This window comes from Apium graveolens, chromosome 10, assembly GCF_009905375.1.
Source record: "Apium graveolens cultivar Ventura chromosome 10, ASM990537v1, whole genome shotgun sequence".
Taxonomy (NCBI): domain Eukaryota; kingdom Viridiplantae; phylum Streptophyta; class Magnoliopsida; order Apiales; family Apiaceae; genus Apium; species Apium graveolens.
This window is the reverse complement of record NC_133656.1, coordinates 208,405,044-208,427,075: the sequence shown is the minus strand read 5'-3', so window position 1 is coordinate 208,427,075 and position 22,032 is coordinate 208,405,044. Positions and strand designations below refer to the sequence as shown.

The window sequence follows — 22,032 nt, the reverse complement described above, 5'->3', positions numbered from 1 at the left end:
CACTCCTTCTCCTTTGGTCATGGATGAGATTCAGAAATTTGTGCAAGCTACATTTGGGTCATCTGCTGTTGTCTCTACATCAAGCTCCTATCAACCTGCATCTACTTCAACAAATCTACAGATTCAATCTCTACAAGGTCAAGTCACAACATTACAAAACTCCAACTCTTCTCTCACTGCACAAGTTTAGGCCTTGACATCTCTTGTCAAGAACCAATAAACAGATATCCAAACCCTGGTGGACTCCTATAAGCATCTTCAAATGTAGAATTTTATAGCTTTGGGAGCCATCATGGGCAAACTTAACATACCACTGCCCTCTATACCTGAACAGGTAAGGCCTAGAATCCCTACTCCTCTCCTTATGCCTGTCAACAAGACTAAGGGGGAGATAGAGGCTAGATTAGTACAATCAAGGTCATCTTATCAACAAGTCCAGGGTGCTGAAAAGAAATTATCTAAAGAAGTTGATCTTGACATGGATAGACTTATTAGGGCTGCTGAAGGACCTAGTCTGAGCAGAGAGTTTGATAAACTACTCAAAGCCTTAAAAGATTCTCTCAACAACAATCACTTCACATATAAAAAGGCCTTGGACAAGATAATTAATTTCATAAGAGTGATCGTGGTCAATCATGATAACTTTTTGTTAAAGAGGATAGTGATCAATGCAAATGACTCAGAGACAGACAGATATATGCAGGTGTCCCTCAATTACCTTGTCTCAAGGAGGGCATCTGAGTTAGATATCTTCATCAACAAAGTAAAAGTTATAACTCATGAAGAGACCTTGTTATTAACTGAACTGAGAGATGCTCAAGTGGTTGCCTTTCCTAAAGCATATCTACAACCAAGCAAGGGTATATCATACATCTGTCCAAACACCAGACAATTTAAACATTTCCAGATCCTCAAACAGTGTGTCATGAGTAACAAGAAGCTTATCATGATCCTTGGAACTGGTTTAAGAACCAAAAAGAATAAGAACAATGATGATATGGAAATGATAAAGCTACTGAGGAGATATCTGGATAATGCAGAAGCCAACTTGCCCAAAACACAGATCAACAAGGATGATTTGGATGATGATGAGCAGAAGAAAGATGATCAAAATCCTTCTAGCTCAAATCCAAGTCAATCCAGTAAGCCATCTAGCAGCAAGAGTGGAGAGAAGAAGAAGGAGGATGACAAGAAAGATGAAGAAAAAAAAGAGAAGAAGTGAGAAGAGAAGCAAAAAGCTTCATTATGGCTCAGAACCACATCAAACCCTAAAAATCCAAACACAACTAGCTCAAACCTCAGCTCAACCTAAAACATTAACTATCTCAAACATCAAATCATCTCAAATCTTAAAGCCAAAGTTTCTGTACAAACAAACAGCCAATTCTTTTCTAAAAATTCCAATCACCACAAGCCAGACACATCTCAAGAAAATCACAAACCTACCCTTAACCAAGCCTTCACTCAAAGTCAATCTCAAATCTGTTGGAAGAAAACCTAAGAAAGTCAAGCCTACAAAAAAGAAGGAGTCACTGAAAGGGTCATCTGGAACTGTTTCAAGCAATCTGACTTTCTACCTCTAAACTGGTACATCTCAGATGAAGACCATTTTCAACAACTTGCTGAGGAAATATTCAAAATCTGGATTGTATCTCTTAGAAAAGTTAGAGTTTTCTATGAAGATGGTTCCTTCACCTTTCTTGGCAGCAAATTAATGGACTCTCTTTCAACCACGGAAATTAAGAGAATAATAAGCTTAGTAAAGGACAAGGATACTGCTACAAGGGCATGGAGATCAGTTATAGCTGAATGGTTGATTGAAAGGGAGGAAACAAAGAAAAGAAAAGAGGCTGAAGCTGAAGCGAGAAGGAGGAAGTATGATGAAGAAATAGATATGTACATAAAAAGATATGAAGCGTTGAAAGCAAAAAGAATGAGTAGAATCTCCAAAGATGGAAAATTTCTTAACATTAAAGCTGGTCAATTTTCAAGATTCAAGATTGATTTACTGGACAAAAGTTACTCAAAAGCAGCAAGACAGGAACTCATAGAAGCTCTAAGTGGAACACCTATTATAGAAGAACTTGAAATCCTTTATTACTTAAAGGACCTACAAAGATAACAAGCTGATGTAAAAACTGTCTTTACCTGACACGTGTAGCCTTTAAACTTTGTAAATTTCCTAATGTACAAATAGTTGTAATTTGATCAAGCTTTGTGTATCAATTTAATTTTCATCTTTTTAAACTTGGGGTTAGTCTTGTTAACAGGCATGAATTTGTGTTAATCAATCTTCTGACAAATTGGGGGAGATTGTTGTACAAGACATGCTTGTATTTTAACAAGACTAAGACAATTTGTCAACCCTAAGTAAGTTGTATTGTTATCTAAATTTGCATTTTATACTTGTAACACTTAAAGTCTGTAAAAATGTCAAAGAAGCAGACTGAAGTCTTTTTCAATAAACAGTGTCAAGCCTAAGAATTCTATCTGGAAGAAGATCAAGAAAATGATGCCTCAGAAGAATTATGAAGAAGCTTGGAGTTGAATAAATCTGTTTTAGGAAAAATATTCTAAATCAAGATCTCTACAAGTCACAGATTTAGTGTTATAGATAACTCATTCGAGAACTCAAAGTGACTATCGAGAAGTCAAGAAATGCACTAGAGAACTCACAGAGATATCGACAAGACAAATTGAAGACATGGAAATTGGAGATATCGACAAGTCATTTCCTCACTAGATAACTCAGAGTTATCGACAAGTCAACATTCATTAGAGAACTTTGAGTTATCGATAAGTCAAATTCACTAGAGAACTCTCGGAGATATCGCTAAGCCAAAATTCACTAGAGAACTCTGAGTTGTCGACAAGTCAAATTTGACTAGAGAACTCCGAGTTGTCGATAAGTCAATAAATCATTAGAGAACCCAGAGATATCGATAAGTCAATAAACCATTAGAGAACCCAGAAATATCGATAAGTCAAAGTGAAGATGTGAAGACTAGAGATCTCTACAAGCCAAATTCTCTATACAAGCCAAATTCTCTTATAGAGAACTCAGAGACCTCTACAAGTCAAATTTACTATGGAGCATTAGAGATCTCGATAAGTCAATATACTTATCGAGAAGTCAAGTTCTCTATAGACCAAATGGAGATCTCGAGGTAAAATCTCAAAGTACAGAATTGCAGATCAGTTCAATATCAAAGATCAACAATCAACAAACAATCCAAACAGCTGGATTGACAAGTCTACAAAAAGCAGCTTGAAGGATGTGCAAGATCAATGGTGAAAATTAACTGACAAAGGAAGATCAAGATGATCACATGATGCTAAAGATATGCTAAGCAAGAAATAGAAGATATACTTTTCTATAAATGGAAATGACAAGTGACTGTTTACAAAAGCTAATAGCATGTCTTATTGTACACTATGTAAACCAGCAGTTAGCTGAATTATAAAGTTAACACTGGTCTTTCAGTCAGAAGTAACAATTAAGATAGAAAATCTCATAACTCTCTCAAGAAAAAGTTAAGCTATTTATCAACAAAGAGCCTAGAAATTTTGTAGCAAAACATTCTTAATTTTAATATAAAATAAAGTGGGTTTTGAAGATTTGTATTCTTTATTTTCTGCAAGCTTAATTTCTGCATGAACACATTTTTACTACAAGATTTAATTTACTTTGTTCAATCATAAAATATTCAAGAAAAACTCAAAAACAGTAAAACACATTCACCCCCCTCTGTGCGTTATTCATTTCCTAACAACTAATACAATCTATTGTTATAAACAAGAAATCCAAAGGAAAATTTACCTATTTGCTTATTAATCCGGCCTTTAGTTGTAGAAGCTTTCATTCAATGAATCTAATAGTATACTCGCTAGGTTTTTCTCACTTGTCTCTTTCATATCCGAGTATCAGGCCCTCCGTCTCTTTATTTTTAACTTTACCATATTAGTACTTGTTTAATAAAATAAAAATTATTAACTTACAAAATTAATTGGATGTTTAATTTGAAAGAAAAATTAAATGAATTAAAGGCTTAAAACAGTAAAAGCATGAATGTTAAATACTAAAATAAATTGAATATTAGTCAAAAAATAAGTTTAATAATTGAATATTATATACTAATTTTTCAAGTACTAAAAATTAAATTAAAATTTTAAAAAAATAAATCAAATAAATAAAAAATAATTATAAAATAATAAAAACACACTTATATATACCTATAAAATATTTGGGGCCCTTGTATTTTGGAGACCCTAGGAACAAGAGTAGTCCGCCTATAGTCGGGGTCACCCCTGATTACGTGTAAATTTTAACCAATAAATAGGTGATATATTTAAAATTTATACATGATTTCAAGTTGAGTGGAGTCAACTGACCCCACTGCTCGCTACACCCTGAGAAGAACATTCAGCCTCTGAAAAACTCATAACCAGTGAGATGATCCCGTGGAGCAATTTGTTAATTGACGCATTATTATTAGCATCAAACAGTTAACTATTTATAATTATTCGATGATGATGATATGTCATTATTGTTTATAATTCGAAATTGTAGTCACTGTTTTAAAAATAAGTGTAAATGCACGCACGAATTTAGTACTAAAATTAATGATATTTACAATAGTTATAAATTTAGATACACGAATTCAAGTATATTATGTACATTAAAGTTGTTAAAAATAATATTTAAATTTATTTAATATATAATAATTTTAAAATATATATTATTTATTCCGAAAAAAATTTGCCACCTCTCCCACCGATTTATGGCTCCGTCCCTGCACGCATCATTATATAATTTATATTTTAAATATATTAGTTAATGGAAAAAACTTGACGAAAATTAATGACAATAATTTTAAAGTTGGAAAGAAAAGTTGGCAACAGTTTTAAGAATTTGAAAATTTAACTACTATTTTGATGAAATTTGTAATTTACGCTTATTTTTTATTAATTTCTGCCGGATATATGAGGGTTGAAAATATTGTCAAAAAAATAAAAGAATAAGTGACTGTTTATAATTGTACAAAAAACGTATAGCACCTGTTAGCTGTTACATGGTGATATCAAAATATGGAGTGCTGCAATTCGTAACCAGGGGATAAATTTAATTTACCAGCGATAATTTGACACTAGTGTTGTGTGGTCAATTCTTGCATGGAAAATATAAATAACATGCATGCATGTTACACTTACGAGTTACGACTTACGACGGCCTGACGGGCTAACTATCAATCTACGACATGTGGCTGTGGCTGTGGCTGTGGCTGTGACTTGTGTGAGTCTATAATGTTGTCGTAAGGAAAATAATAATTGTATATGAGAAATCGGAACAGACAAAGGGGTTGATTTTGTCGCTATATAGAAGAGGCTTTATTATAAATAAATTGCTCATATTAAAATCGTTAGGAATTTCAACCGGACTTGATAAACTGAATTAAGTTCCCATGCAGGGTTCTACTTTTTAAGCAAAATCTTCAAATTTGCAAATCGGGGGGTCATGAAATCTTATATATATTCTGCTCATTTTATCCACTCAACTTACTAGGGCTTTATTTATATTATCTTTATCGCTGCCTCAGAATCTTTTGCACTTCAGAATATATATAATCAAAGCCATTATTTGAGCAATTAAAACTGTACATTAAAATCTCGATAAATTAATACTCGATAAATTAATAATCTCGTTAAATTAATAATTTTTTATAACTTTGAGCCACGTCATTTATGCTAAATTAATAATTCGCTAAATTTATAAGATAATATTTTTTTTATTAATACATGTAAGTCCCATATAATATATATATATATATTAATAATTGCACATTACATCAAAATTTTAGATTTCTAGAATGCACATTTATAGTAAGTCTCAATTATAATCCACTTCTTTTTAAAATTGATGTCGATTTGTATTTCATCTTGAATCTTTTTTAATGCATTATAAGCTCTGACTTACTATGCTCATATAGCAAGAGAAAACTACGTAATATAATTGTTGGTTTCAGGACATATGTTCGTGAGACTGACTCCAACTGTGTACTATCATATTCATCAACTTCATCTTCTTTCTTATTTTCCAAGACAGTGTTAATAATTTGTTTATCATCCAACAATTTACTTAAATTCATAAATATTTTTTAATGTTATTTTAAATATTCAATAGATGAAAACAAATTATTATTTTGATAATTGTATGTGTTATAAAATTTTAAATAATATATCTCGATAAATTAATAAATTATGAATATATCGATAAATTGATAATTATTAATTTATCGATATATTAATATTTCGATTAATTAATAATTTTTCATGATCTCAAAGATATTAATTTATCGAGATTTTACAGTAAATAACAAGTTAAAAGATAGTACGAGATAGGCTTCCGATAGGTTAGACGATCGATTACTGCTTTCAGTTCGAATAGATGCAAATTTAAAGAACAAAATTTAAACTTAGTTACTAATTATTTTCTTATTTTTGTGACATTTACTTCTTTTGTTTTTGCTAATCTTTTTCTTTTAACTAATTATTACGGTTGAGTATAATTTTTAAGAAAATTTATCACGAGAAAAATGTTAGAGTCACAAATTTTTTATCAAAAATTGTTATCAACTAATGTGATAGAATGAAATAATTTAATTGACGTTATTGATGGTGTGGAAACGCAGAGGTTTATTTTAATTTATTAAATAAAAATATGTCACATAATATTTTATAATTATTTTAAAAATTAATTTTATATCTTTAATATTTTTTTGTCACGATGAGCTATCGAACCTATGAACAACAAATGATAAATGAATAAGCTGGCTATCCAATCGACTTGCTGGTGGTTAAACATACATTACTTGAAACAATCTAAATTATATTATTGTTGGACTTTACCCAGGTAAATGAAATTATATTATTACTTTGAAAAAGAAGAAAAAATCAAAAATATATATATCCACACTTGAACAGATAAAATATAAAAATGTCCATTTCGCAGTGCAGTGTAAAAACACAGCATAGAAAGAAGGGTCCAATCCCCATGAAATTAGGCTTTGCATTCTTGTTTAATCACGGCAGGAACAACATGATGAGCTGAGCTGACACCCTCAGTTTATCAAATTTTCATCTGCTCATTTCCTTCTTTTGTATTCTTCCCAAATGGCTGGGGCATCCATCTTAGTAATTCATTGCCTTTTTAGTTATAACTCAAGGGAACTCATCTTGTTTGTTTTTATTAAGCAAATATATAAACTGATGTAAATGTTTTTGTCTGAGAGTGGTTGGTTCATTCAACAAAAGCTAAAACCGGACCTAATTAGCATGATTGAATCTTTTGTCACACTCAGGCACAGTATCAGCATCGTTTGCTTGTATATCGTTCCAAACACTCTTTGCCAATTCAACACTAACATCTTCTTCTTCTATCCCCCATCCCCCCCAACAATCTCTGTCCTAAATTTATCAATTGTAACTGACGTTACCTAACATTGTCGATATTTTTCTAATTCATTTACTATCTTTTTTTTTGACAGGTAATTCATTTACTATTTTATATCTAAGAGACGGTTAAGAACGCTCCTAATTCGACACAACTTTAAATTAAAATTTAATATTTGATGAAAAGAAATAAATATTTGAGACAGTTTGTTTAGTTGTACATTATATTAAAGCCATAATATAAACAAAAGAAATTTAATAACTAATATAACATTGATTTTTTTAAGATTGTGTTATCAAAATAGGGAATGTGTTAGCAAAATGGCACGAATACAAAACATATTTTTTATTCTTTTTGTCATAACCATATTATAAATCCCAAAATGATTTCTGAATGCCGGTGGTCATATTATAGTGACCGTTTAGAGATTTTTAATACTCCAAAAATTTCTTTTGTTTATATTATCGATTTAGTATAATGTATAACTAGAAAAATTATTTCAAATAGTTTTTTCCTTTCATCGAAAATTAAATTTTAATTTTAAGTTGTGTCGAACTAGGAGCATTCTTAATCATCTCTTAAAAGGCAGATATAAAATTGTAAATGAATTAGGAAAATATAAGATAGTAAATTTTTGGAGTATTTAAGAGACGGTTAAGACCGCTCCGACACAACTTAAAATTAAAATTTAATTTGGATGAAAATGGAAAACGATTTGAGTCAATTTTTTTAGTTGTAAAGCTTAGATATTATGTTCAAACCCTCACCTACAAGGCCATGATTATAAAGTGGTGAAAACATCCATTAATTTGAAGTTCAAAAGACAGGACAACGACTATCTAACATAGAAACTCATCATGTTTCTCAAGTTTGCCTAGATGAATAAATTTTAAAGAAAAAAATTGGATTCTTTCATAATTAGAAAAGGAGCTTGTAAAGAAAAGGAAGACTACTTCAAGATAACGAAATCGTGCGCAAAACTTCCTCCTGGGCCTGAACTAGAAGCTGTGGAATTAGTTGTACATTATACTAAAGCGATAATATAAATAAAAGAAATTTTTGGAGTATTTAGATTCGTCAATTGCGAAGCACTTAAGCGATAATATAAATAAAAGAAATTTTTGGAGTATTTAGATTCGTCAATTACGAAGCACAAATGTTAAAGAAGAGATTAGACATGCATCACAGTTTATACTTTGTCTTGTTTTGGATCATCAAGGGGGGCCTAAACAATGCATTGAAATAACCAAATCAAGAAAATACAACCTTTAGTCTTTTAATAGTTGAAAAATAAGATAATGGTAGTAGTATTTAGGTAGGGACTGTGGTGTCAAGAGTGTTCCGTTGAATGTTCCATATTTTTGAGACCATGGAAGATGTACATACAAAAAAAGCCTTGTAATTTCTGGAGAAGCTTAAATGGTTTGAAAATTTTCATTGTTGGTGACAAGGAGATGCATGTAAGTTGGATGTGATTGGTGTAAAAGTGAGTAAAAATTTGAAAAGATTATTGTGCATTTGGATCCATGTGTCCTTATGGGGGTGATTAATGAGCACTTCTTTATCACCTTGTATTTGGCCAATTGAGACTCTTGACAAGACACCAAGACAGGGACAGTGTTGTAATGACCGGTCGTTTTATTTGACAAGGAAAGAAAGACATTGATGCTGCTCCGGGGAGGGTTACGTTTTTCAGTTTAACTTCAAATCAGGGAAAATTATGTTTGTTGCTTTTGGAATAATCTTAAATTTAGTTAATAATTATTTGTTTATTTAATTATTAGATATTTAGCAATAGATTAATTATTAGAGAAAAATATTATTTTAGAATTGTTTAGTAGTGGGGTAGTGGAGTTATGGAGTAAATTATGGACATGTAATTTACCCATTAATTAGTAGCGGTTAGTTTTGGTAATAGTTAGTTTTAATATGTTTGTAAAACCTATATAATGGCTAGTTTACCTTGAGTTTTAGAGGAGAAAAAATAATAAGTTAAAATAGCAGTACAAGTTCTCTGTACAAGTTCTCTGCAAAATGTAAGTGTCTTCTTTTTCTCTAAGTTTTTGCAACATTGGCATCAGAGCTATATGTTCTAGGGCTTGTGAGGCTCTTATAAAAATACATACATTTATATATATATATATTAAGTATTTATCTGAGATTTCAAATGGCATTAAAAATTTCTCCATATATATTTAGTGAAATATCAAGATGAAATGGTACGTGGAAAAAGAAAAGAGAAGCAAGAATAAAAATGAAGGAGGAACATGAGCGGTGGAAATAATGATAAAGATATCATGGCACAAGAGGCCATGAAAGAAATTTTATTTTAGAGTTGTGGAGAGAAAGTGCTCCAAAGTGTTCTTGGAGAGAAGTGCTCCAAAGTGTTTTTGATGAGAAAGTGCATCAAAATTGATGGTGGTGAGAAGTGCATCACATGCGAAGAGAAAGTGTTTCGTAAATTTAAGATTATGGGGTGAATGTTGGAATAATCTTAAATTTAGTTATTAATTATTTGTTTATTTAATTATTAGATATTTAGCAATAGATTAATTATTAGAGAAAAATATTATTTTAGAATTGTTTAGTAGTGGGGTAGTGGAGTTATGGAGTAAATTATGGACATGTAATTTACCCATTAATTAGTAGTGGTTAATTTTGGTAATAGTTAGTTTTAATATGTTTGTAAAGCCTATATAATGGCTAATTTACCTTGAGTTTTAGAGGAGGAAAAAATAATAAGTTCAAGTTCTCTGCAAAATATAGTTGTCTTCTTTTTCTCTAAGTTTTTTCAACAGTTGCGTGTATAATCAAGATGCGGATGCTTCTCTGATTTTTAACCTTTTCAAGTACAATGTAAAAAATATAATATTAACAATATGACTCTTATCATCTTAGTCACAAGAGAAGAAGGGTTTAATATTCATTAAATAAAAATTTTTATTAAAAAGACTAAATTACACCTATTTTTAATATTTATATATAAAATGTGATTTGTGGGAATCGAAAATGTTTCATTCATCTATACAACCTCATAGCAACCTTGTACTACTACATCATATTGTCATATGTATTTTTTATCATACACATAATATGTAAGTGTGTTAAATAAATATTTTATAATTTATATAAATTTTGTTAGAATCGAATTTAAGATATTTCATTCACCTATACAATCTTATACCACTACATCATATTGTCATATGTGTTTTTTATCATTCATATAATATGTAAATGTGCTAAATAAATATTTTATTTAATTTTAAAGGCAGTTACTTGAATTCCGCAAAAAAAAGATAATTACTTGAATTTTTGAACAGCTAATTTTTAAAAAATGAATTTTAGATATAAAGTTAGGCACAATACATAAATGGATTATTATCTTATTTATTAATCATTTTTTAGTTTGAAAATATATCTCATATATTTTTAATATATTTTTTATTATAAAAAGTAATTAAAATGTATATATATAATTTTTTTAAATATAATTACAAGATCAACGAGAATATCTTACCAATAATGTGAAATATTTTAATATCTTATGTTAATGTAAATTAAAGTGTTTGAGATCTTTATAGGATCAAATCAATTGATTGTTTGCATTAAAAGTACTAATTTCAATGGCAGCACATTATTATTTTTCGGACTTGTCCCGAATTTAAAAATATTCGAAATTTGATATGAGATCTCATGAGATTTGTTAAAACTACGATGATATATTAAATCGATTTATTTTTCATTTTTCACTTAAAAAAATAGATTTTTAAAAAGAATTTTTTTAGATAGGTAATATTCATTGATCAAGATAATATTGTACAAATATTTTGAATTATTTTAATATTTTAAATTATTCAAATAAAAGTTATATATATACTATATTGTAACATTTTATTCAATGTATTTTATACTATTTAAAGAAAAAATATATATTGTTCAATAATTTGAATGAATTAACCAGTTCAACTGATATTTATAAAACTTTATCGAATTGAAAATTATTTAATTTCAGGAGAATAGTATACAATATTATCAAATTAGTATATGAAGAAATATTAGTCGTAATAAAAGAAACATAAAAATAGTTTAAATAACGATATAATTACAATTTTTCCTTCGAATTCTTAAAAATAATCATGAATACTAATAATAAATCTTTACTACAACCATGATTGATACTCGATTGTGTAAAAATAGATATGGATTCTTTGTCAGTGATAATGTGAAAATCATATATAAATTATCGCAATTTTTTTATTACATAATTTTATTTTTTGAATAATTATAAATGTATGTTATTTAAGTAATCAATTGTCTCACTAGATGTTAATAATAATTATACATGTACATAAATCAGATATTTAGCAACAAATAATTGAAAGCATCGTAATTTACTAAGAAATGTAACATATGATAATTTACATGCGACACACATCTAACTTATTTTACTTTGTTAAGAGTAGTGTAAATAAAAAACTAACTTTTTTCCATACATGCATACGTCGAATTTAAAAAACTAACATTTTTCATTAAAATCAACATTTATATTAACAGTAGTGTAAATTCTATATTATTGTATATTATGATTGCAAGTCATTATGATTTCACTTATGTATGTTTTATTTTTTTTAAACTGAGTAAGTTAATTGTAAGTTAGTAACGAACTCAGTAATAATATCGACAATCACATATAGTTTATTTAAATAAAATTCAAAAATTTTAGTCATTCAACATATTCATTAATTTTTAACTTTTTCTTTGTAAATATTGTAAGAGCATTCTACAAATTAAGTTTAATTATTTTATTTTAAACGTACACTGACTATTCTGTTTATATTTATTAATTAAATATAAATTATACAACACAAACATGAATATATATATTTTGCTTAATGAGCTATATTAAAAATGTTGTGTAATTTGATAATGTCTTATATGAAAATAATACACATCAATAAATAATCAACTTGTATTTGGTATACATTAGACATTGTACAACATTTACAAATAATAAAACAACTAAAAATATTATAATTGCATGATAAATAAAAAAACTCAAGAAAATGCCTCGATCCAGAAATTCAAATCTAGATCACTAACTGATCTAAATACTGATCTAAATTTTTGACCAACTCTCATAGCGTGATCCAAATATTTGATCCAAATTAATTTTTACATATTAAGCAATTTTATCTTAAATTTATCGTTTAATCATTATTAACAAATTATATAACATTTCATAAATTAATTAAATCAAAAAAAAATAATATGCATAAAAATATTAAAATTATGCACTTAATTCACGAAAAACACATTTATTGCAATAATCAACATACAAAATATTATTGATACACACTAATTTTCCGAGTTAGTATATTATTCCCACAAATGCTCAATTAATGTATCTCTAAGTACAATACGTGACTCTTTATTTTTTATTTTTCTAAAGCGGTCCAAGAATTTTTGAAATCAATTATTTTCATCGAACAGAATAGTCTCAACTTCTAGATCCGACACTTCTGACTCTTCAATATACTTCTATTTAAATTATAATAAAATTATGTTTTCTCATTATTTGAAGTTTTAATTTAAAAATAAATTTTGTTAACTATTAATTATATTATTTTATTAATTATATAATTAAAAAATCAAAAATTAATTTAAAATCTCATAAACTACAAATAACAATATCATTATTTTATATTAAATCATGTGATTCAAATTTGGATAAATAAACGATATTGATCCAAATCCGGATCATACGTTTACTGATCCAAATTTGAATCATTATTGGAGGAGAATTTGGATAATCCAAATTTGGATAATCTACCCTAAATTTAATTTTTTTTATCACTATTAGATCTGTCCTAATGCCCTGTGATCTCTTAACTCAAAATATTAAGAAATGAAATAAAACACAAATACAAGCTTCTCATACGATCAAGAGACTCCCATCTTTTTTTATTTGTACGAGACACAATTCAATCTTAAATTATATTTTATAATAAACTATTTTTTCAATTTTATTTCTCCCTCTAGTGTTATTCTTTTGTAACTTCAATGGAATTTTAATTATAAAATAAAAGATAATAAAATGATTAATAATCCGTTAAAGATGCTTTAAGGCCATCTCCAATATTTTTATCCAAAAATTCAAAATTGGATCATCAATTGATCCAAATCCAAATTTTCGATAAACTTCAACAGGACATGATCCAAATTATCATTTACATGTTATAATACATGAATATTATATTAAAATCTTAATTTTTAACTTTAATGTTTAACCATTATCAACTATTTATATTATATTTGATAGATTATTTAAATTAAGGATAATTTTTTTAATTTACGTAAAAATAATTAAAAATTATATGTTTAATTAACGAAACACACGTTCATTTCATTAATTAAAATATAAAACATCATTGACATTCATTAATTAATCATAATCCAATTTTTAATTTAATGAACTTAAATATATCAATAAAAGAACTATCATTTTATATTAAATTAAACTTGTATCAGTAAATAGTGTTGTTCATTGATTCAAATTTTATTAGATCACTGTTGGTGGAGAATTTTGTTGGTGGAGAATTTGGGATAATCTGTTCCAAATTTAAATTTTTAGATCAATGAAGATGCCCTAAGAGTCACAGGAGCACGGCTGAATCTCTAATTTTTTTTTATTTTTTTATCATGCACTTTGTATTTTAATTTATTGTCTACTCTTGAAAATGCTCTACCACGGTAAGCGTGATGGTACCCTCTATTACAATGAAAAACCCTTATCCAACAATAAATTTACTGCAAAAATCCTTTTAAAAAGTAGTTTGCATGCACCCAAGTTTATTAATCTCATATAGAATGTGTTTTCGTAATGATAAGCAACAAAATCGATATTGACATTCTTTGGATAATTTAGAAATTATAATATTACGCAACCTTACAAAAATACAAAGTCTAGAAGTGCACAAAAACATGGTTAGAAAACAAGCGTGCACTCTAAGCATGAAAAATAAACATGTAGAGTGAAATCATAGAACCAGGTAGGTTTTCTATGCGGTAAAGCTCATCAACCAAGGAGGAGGAGGAGGAGGTGTTTATTAGTGATCTCGAGAACGCAGAGTATAGCATGCAATTGTGCTAGTATAAGTGAGCTGTCCTGTGAGGCTCTGTGAAGATGAACTAAGCAGAGCAGACAGACAGACAAAAAGCCACAAAGAACAATTAGCAGGAGCAGGGAGAAGAAGAATTAACAAGTAACAATGGCACTAACTTTGGGATTGAAGATGACATATAGTACTTGTTTACTCCATTAATTTACAATTAACAATGCCTAATACTGTCTTACAGATGAAGTCATGACTCTAAAAGCCTTCTTCTAACCATGTCTTTTTTAATGATTTATAGATGTACTTACTTTTCCCTGCCTCCATTCTCCAACCTCCACATTCTTTAGTATTTTCAGCACAATCCTTACCCATCTACCAATTAAAATGCGAACTCATGCTCTAGAGTCTAGACAACATAACAATTTACAGCCTCTTAAAAGAAACATCACATCCTTCCATTAACACCTATTGCTCGAGTAGGAAATTGAACCAACAACTTATAACAAATCATGATGATGCATGTGGTGCGTTTATGGATTAACCAAGTTGTTGCATTTGAACTGGGATACTTGCTTGGCTTTTCTGTTGTCAGAATTCAATGAGATTCGAAACCGAAACTTTTTCGATTTTTAAACTAGTAATTTTTTCAAAAAAATTAATGATGAAAAATCGTAAAAAATTTATTTAGGGGAAAACTTGTTTCCCAGTGCCCGTGGCTAGATATTCTCGTCATTGTCAGGTATAATGACAAATATGTTAGTAACAAGTAATTGAACTCCACATCAGTACCCTTTGGGCCTTGATGATTACCAGTAGTAGCTAGCAAATATAGAGCTGGTTGAAGTAATACAAGGAATGGAGGCAGGGGGGTTAGCTTGATAGGTAGGTAGGTAGGGGTAGCTAAGAGCACCTCCAACTCCTGTGTTGTAAACCGTGAAATGGAACTGTCCAGCCAATTTAGTATTGGTATAAAAACTGAAAAGCTGGTCAGGTCCGGGGAAGTTGGGCTCGGCCAACTCCTGCACTTCTGTTTCTTTATTATATTTTATTATTTTTCTTAATGTTTTGCTAACATGAATTCAAGAAGAATGTGCTGAAGAAGTGATTCACTGTTGGAGCAATTCAGCCCAAATCCACATTTTGCTTAATTGACTTACTTTTCTCACACAAAATAGTAAAAAATGGGCTCTTCCATAGCTGATGCTCTAAGTATTGAGAAGCAGAACGAGGAACAGAGCATGCTAAGGGTTGATGAGAAGATTAATGGCTTATATGGGGTTCTGTAAACTTAATATTTAGAAAAATGAAATTGTTTCCTGTGGATACAGCAAGTGTGTCTAGCAAGGGAGGGTGGATCAGGGTACAAGTTTCTTAGGGGCATTGCCTACATGTTTTTATTCAATCATCAATGCATAATCCCTCTTCCCACAGTCACGCACACTCTACCTCTCTTTGTTTATTTAAAAAAGACTAAATAAATATAAATTATTCCCCTTAAAAAATGCTAGTTGTACCAAATTAGTTTCAAAATAAGTTATAAAATGCTACGTGTCAAATATACCAATAAAATAATTCCATACTGCATCACATCAGTCATGACACATCAATTTGTAAAATTTTTTTATACCATTTTTTATGTTTCTAGCATTACTCTTTCCCATTCCCATTATAATGTATATATATATTGCTTTTTGGATACGGAAATTAAGAAAAAGTGTTATAAAAAAATGTATAGTTTGATCGATCGATCAACATGAAATGTTATATAATAAATATAAGTAATACATTATTATATAGTGACTATAATGGAATAAATTATAAAATTTATGTGGATATTATTAATTTATTTATCATAAAATTTTACTATTTTTTGTATTGTTATAATAAAGATGAGGTGATGTCTCATTATTTTAATATACAATTTTTTTTATAAAAATGAACGGTACACATGACTAACTAATTCGATCCCGTTATCCACCAACCCATACATGTAGCAAGTTATATTTTATACTCGGTCCTTTTCAATTATTTACGTTTGTAAATGAGTGTAGATCTTATTTTAAGATTCATAAAAAATATAATTGTGTAATTTTTTTTTTAAATAAAGTTAAATTTTTATATATTTCTAATAAAAAAATTATTAAAAATTTATAAAACTATAAAATAGTCAAAATACGTGTCGGACATATTTTAAAAAATGAAAATAATTGAAAAGGAGTAAGGGAGTAATAATTTAAACAACACATACGCATGCATGTATCTGTATAAAATAAGCCCATGCGGCCATGCCCGTGTGTCCATACTTGCATGGAAGAAGATGTTAATTTTTGTGAATTTTGTTTTATACGTAGTAATTTATACAAAAATGAACTGATTTAAGTTATAATTATAACTTAAGCAGTTTAGACAAACGGGTTCATCGGGCCCCTATAATGTACAGTGGGGGACTTGTGACTTGTGAGGGATAAAAAGGTGCATGACATTTTTTGTTTATATACAGCCCCATTTGTTAAGTGTGTGAGCAAGCAGGGGGCAAACAGAGACAGAAATAAAATATATAACAATAAATTAAAAGACAGGGAGAAAATGGAGAGACAGGGTGAAATGAAGGCATCAAAATTTGGGAGGATCTGTGTTTTCTGCGGAAGTAGTCAAGGCAAAAAGACTAGCTATCAAGATGCTGCTGTTGAGCTCGGCCAAGAACTGGTAGTATTTCCTAGCTTCCTTTTAATCTTTTTTGTTTATGGCCTTTTTTGTAAGTTTCCAGTAATTGTATTTAGTACTTTTTTAGATTTTCATTGGGGGCACCATTGTACATTACTGTGTTAGTGTGTGTCTTTCTGCAAGTTGGTTCATGGAATTTTAACTTTCTGTTGATGCTTCTTGGTTGAGTATGTTTACTATTTTCATCATGCAAAAGTAGTGAATACCCTCCTCAGTCTAGGCTCATTTTCTGCAAGATTTTATGAAATGTAATATGAGTATGGGGCTGATTTTGTATGATGTGATTCAAGGTTTCAAGAAATATTGATTTGGTATATGGAGGAGGTAGCATTGGCCTAATGGGATTGATTTCACAAGCTGTTCATGATGGCGGTCGTCATGTCATCGGGTAAATCTTTCTTCTATGGCCTTTTTATGCTTTCATAGCAGCTCAAACTATGCATGCTCACCTTAACTCCACACATAAGTTGTAAGTGTTTGACAAAATACAACACAAGGTAAATTAAGAAGAAAACCAGCTTGTAATCAGTCTATGCGGTTGGTGTTTTTTTGTAACTGATTTTTGTCACCTTCTTGTCCGTCCTGCTGCAGGGTCATTCCCAAGACACTCATGCCTCGAGAGGTATGTCTGCTATGTAACATGAAAGTTCTAAGCATCTTGTAGTAGTATATTCTTACTTATGTCTTGTAAACTGTAGATTTCACATTTATAATGCAGACAATACAATATCCCTTTTTATAAATCTGTTTTTGCACCCCCTTAAACTCCTGCACATATGTTTTTGTTTTTGAGTTTTAGATTCATGTTTAAATCTTTTCCTTCTCTGTTGGAGGAAGGGGAGAAATTTTATATTAAGGGAAGGATTTTTTTTAATTGAATCTGATGATTAAGACCAGACAATCAAAGAATGTTGCTTTACAGATTACCTCCAACAATAAGTTCCTCTTTGTGAAATTCTGTTCTGTTTAACCACTCCATATCACTGTTACTTTCCCCCTTGCTATCTTCCTTGACATTTTCTTATGTGTATGACTGTACATTTAAATGTATGCATCTCCTGGTCTATAAAGCTTTCTGGTCTGAAGTTTGTTGACTAAAAGATATTTGAACTAGTCCACTATTCATTTCTGCAACCTCATCATTGCTTCACTGCTTAAAGTGCACACCACCCCATACAAAATCTCTCTCTCCCTCTCTCTCTCTCACACACACACACACACAAAAACAAACTCACACAAACACAGCCACACTTAAAAATCAAGACTTTAAGAAGTAGTAGTAATATTTTTGTCTCTCTTGGTCTTGGTACATTTTGCAGTTAACTGGTGTAACAGTAGGGGAGGTGAAGGCAGTTGCAGGCATGCATCAAAGAAAAGCAGAGATGGCTAGGCATTCAGATGCTTTTATTGCCTTGCCAGGTTAGTATAACGCCTGCAAGTTTCACTAAACTTTAAGATGATCACCAAAAGATTATGGTCTCTACTCTCTTGTGATTTAAATTTTACTAGTCCTAGCTGCAAAATCAATCAGCTGTCTCAAGCTTTAATACTTTGCCAGTCCATTTCTACTTACCCTCTAGGCATAGTATTATTCTCATCCCCCTTCAGAACCTATTAAATAAATGAAAGCAAATGAACTGACACTTTTCACAAAGAAGAGAAAATAGCTCTTAACTGCACCTTACCTAAACAATAGAGTACTATAGTTTTAGTTTTGCACTAGCAAAAGTCACAAATGCAACTGAAGTTTATGATGAAAGTATTGTAATTTGATACCAAATATGGTAAATTATTGGGTTTGTTGGCAAATCAACCATCTCACAAACTCCAAGACTCACAATACAAGTTTAAGTTGTTGACCACTTGCAAGTTGCACATGCTTATTGTGGATTGATGTATGGTCAATTGTCATACTCATACTTCTTGATGCCGCATAAATAATTGGTCCATGTCATACAAGGGAAATTATACTCCATAACAAAGGCACAGTTTTTGCTAGTTTTAAATGCTCTACTCATCTACTGTCAATAGCAGAGCATATGTTTGATGTATTCATTTTCACTCCATTCTAGGAGTTTTTGGATTGGTACATCTCAATTAATTTTCAGTACCTGAGATAAAAGATAATGTAACCATAGCTTATACTAGTATATGCATATGATTCTGGTGTCTGCCAGAAGATTAAGCCTCTGATATGTCTGATATAACAGATGATGGGAACAATAGGCAAAAGGCAGTAAATACCATGTCCTGGAAAATGATAGAAGTGTTGGCCCAACTTATTACTTAACCTTCAAGGTGATCAATGAGTTGAAAGTTTTTAGAACTGTTCATGGTTGTAGTTAGTTTTCTGTAGCCAGTAGTTAAGAACTTGAGCAGGATAGAAAGACAATTGCAGACAAGGATTCTACCTTGTAGTCCTAGATTATGACTGAGAAATGAAACTGGTGTATTTTCTATCTACCCAGTCTAATTATTATCGTATAAACATGTGGACACATTTCGCATTTCATATGTAGGATAACACTGAGAAGTGCATAAAATGTATTTAGCAATTTTTGAATGTAAGGATAGCAATATAACATACATGCTAATGCAGGTGGTTATGGCACTCTTGAGGAGCTCCTTGAAGTTATAACCTGGGCACAACTCGGTATCCATGATAAGCCGGTACTTGCAGCTGCAATTATTATGGAATATGGTTTGTTAAGAAGTAACTGTCCAGTAGATTCATTCATCTAAAACAGGAAGTTTGTTGTACATTTTGTTAGGTGGGCTTGCTCAATGTGGACGGTTACTACAACTCCTTACTGTCATTTATCGACAAAGCTGTGGAAGAAGGCTTCATCAACCCTAATGCACGCCATATCATTATATCTGCACCAACAGCAAAGGATTTGGTTAAAAAATTGGAGGTAAAAATCTCTTGGGAAATTTAAGATCTGAAAGAAAATTTAAGAATAAGAAATGTCGTGCCCCGCAGAATGTACAAGTTTGAAAGACAGTCCATAAACCTTTTCCATTCATAAGATCACATCTTTTTAGTAAAATCCAGTTGGAAAAGGACAATCCAATTGGAAATTTTTGTACACACTTAATTTACACTGAAACTATTCATTCTGATGCCATTTGCAAGCAAATCTCTAGTCAAGCTAAAATACATTAATAAACTCAAGACTATAACCCAAAAATGCATCCAGAGTAATATGTTCTTAATAGTTAATATACCATGTATACATTACTCATTGTCAAGCATTAACTTTGGTTTATTTTTTACTCATCAAAGGATTATGTACCTTGCCATGAAAGGGTTGCTTCAAAGCTGAACTGGGAGACAGAGCGGCTTGCGTACTCTCAAGCATATAATACCTTAAGATGAATCTGTGGCAATGACTGTAGATGAGATAGATGAAGATTTACCGGTGGAAGAAGCTAACTTAAATTTTACTCCTTAGTTTTTGTTATGGGGAGACCCTGTTTTTGTAATTGTTGTGGATTACTACTACTGCAATTGACCTCGGTACGTAAAACTTCAGTTATCCCCTCCACTGGATGTTTGGTTTTCTTCAAAAACCTTGTAATTAGTACTTGATGCCTATGATATCAAAATTCCTGCTTAATGCTAATCTACTCACTGTTGTACCAGGATTAGCTTCTTCAGTAACTCTGCAATTCCAAACACATTTACTTAACCAATCTAAACACTTTGTTACAAATAAGTTAGAGCAGCTCAACACTACTCGTATCTACTAGTTTTATAATTGGTGTGTTTTTTTTTTAATACTTGTGGTTATATAAATTCCTGAATTTTATAATTTATTCAATTTTAATATTATTAAATTTTTTATTCCAACCATAATTTTTTATATAGTGTTGGAACTATCACATTGGATATCAAAATTTGATCCCCAAGTAACTATTGGTGACTTTTGGTATGATGTTATTGCTGTGATTTGTGTGTAGTGCATAGAATTTGATATTCATTCTGGGTTAGAAATTTGGTACCTCTATTATTAGTTTTTTTAATATGCTATTTCCTCTGTTTTTTAATATTTGACGTTTGACTTTGTGACACACATGTTTAGGAGGTTTGACCATCTAGTTAAAATAATTTTTTTCGAAAATTTTATTTTGTGAATAAAAGTTTTTATCTCATATTTTTATTAAAAAAAGAATTTCTTAAAAATAATAATTGTAACTATGTGGTCAACCCTCCTAAATATGTGTGCCAAAAAATCAAACGTCATATAAAAAACAGAGGGAGTATTAACAAAGTTTTGTACTTTTGAAGAAGTGATTTATCTATTAAAATATATCAAATTTATTTATATTACAAGATTAATCAAATTGGAGTTAAAATAAATACATTAACTGATATTTATTAAACTTTAAATGCCCCCATTATTTTTGGAGCTCAACGAATCAGATTTGAATGATTTTACCAGGAATCTGACAAATGATGATTTGATAATTATTATCCATTAAAATTATCTAAAAGCCGAATACAAAATCGAAATTTAACATTTAAAATTCTACAAAATTTACCAAAATCTACTTATATTTGCTTCAAACTAATAAAATACACTTTGTATAGTATTCAATTATAATTCTAACGAAAATCATAAGATCAATTACACCTTTTAATATTAAATTCAAAGATTCTCATCTATCAATCTTAAAATCAATATTAAAATATATCCGTCCTTGTCAGTTTGGTAGTAGAGAACCAAAATATAATATAAT

At 29.9% G+C, this 22,032-nt stretch overlaps 1 protein-coding gene across 1 annotated transcript; it reads left to right on the top strand.

Moving 5' to 3' along the window:
* The first annotated feature begins 17,081 nt into the window (after positions 1–17,081).
* On the top strand, positions 17,082–20,985 carry LOC141692540 (cytokinin riboside 5'-monophosphate phosphoribohydrolase LOG3). The gene is made up of 7 exons (XM_074497411.1): positions 17,082–17,271; positions 17,580–17,677; positions 17,881–17,911; positions 18,609–18,708; positions 19,889–19,959; positions 20,061–20,204; positions 20,576–20,985. The coding sequence occupies exons 1-7, from the start codon at positions 17,152–17,154 to the stop codon at positions 20,666–20,668; spliced, it is 657 nt and encodes a 218-aa protein (XP_074353512.1). The 5' UTR covers positions 17,082–17,151; the 3' UTR covers positions 20,669–20,985.
* Positions 20,986–22,032: the final 1,047 nt, after the last annotated feature.

Coding starts and splice junctions, on each gene's coding strand:
- LOC141692540 (XM_074497411.1), top strand. CDS start 17,152: ATGGAGAGACAGGGTGAAATGAAGGCATCAAAATTTGGGAGGATCTGT. Junction 19,960..20,060: donor TCGGTATCCATGATAAGCCG/GTACTTGCAGCT, acceptor ACATTTTGTTAG/GTGGGCTTGCTCAATGTGGA. Junction 20,205..20,575: donor ATTTGGTTAAAAAATTGGAG/GTAAAAATCTCT, acceptor TACTCATCAAAG/GATTATGTACCTTGCCATGA.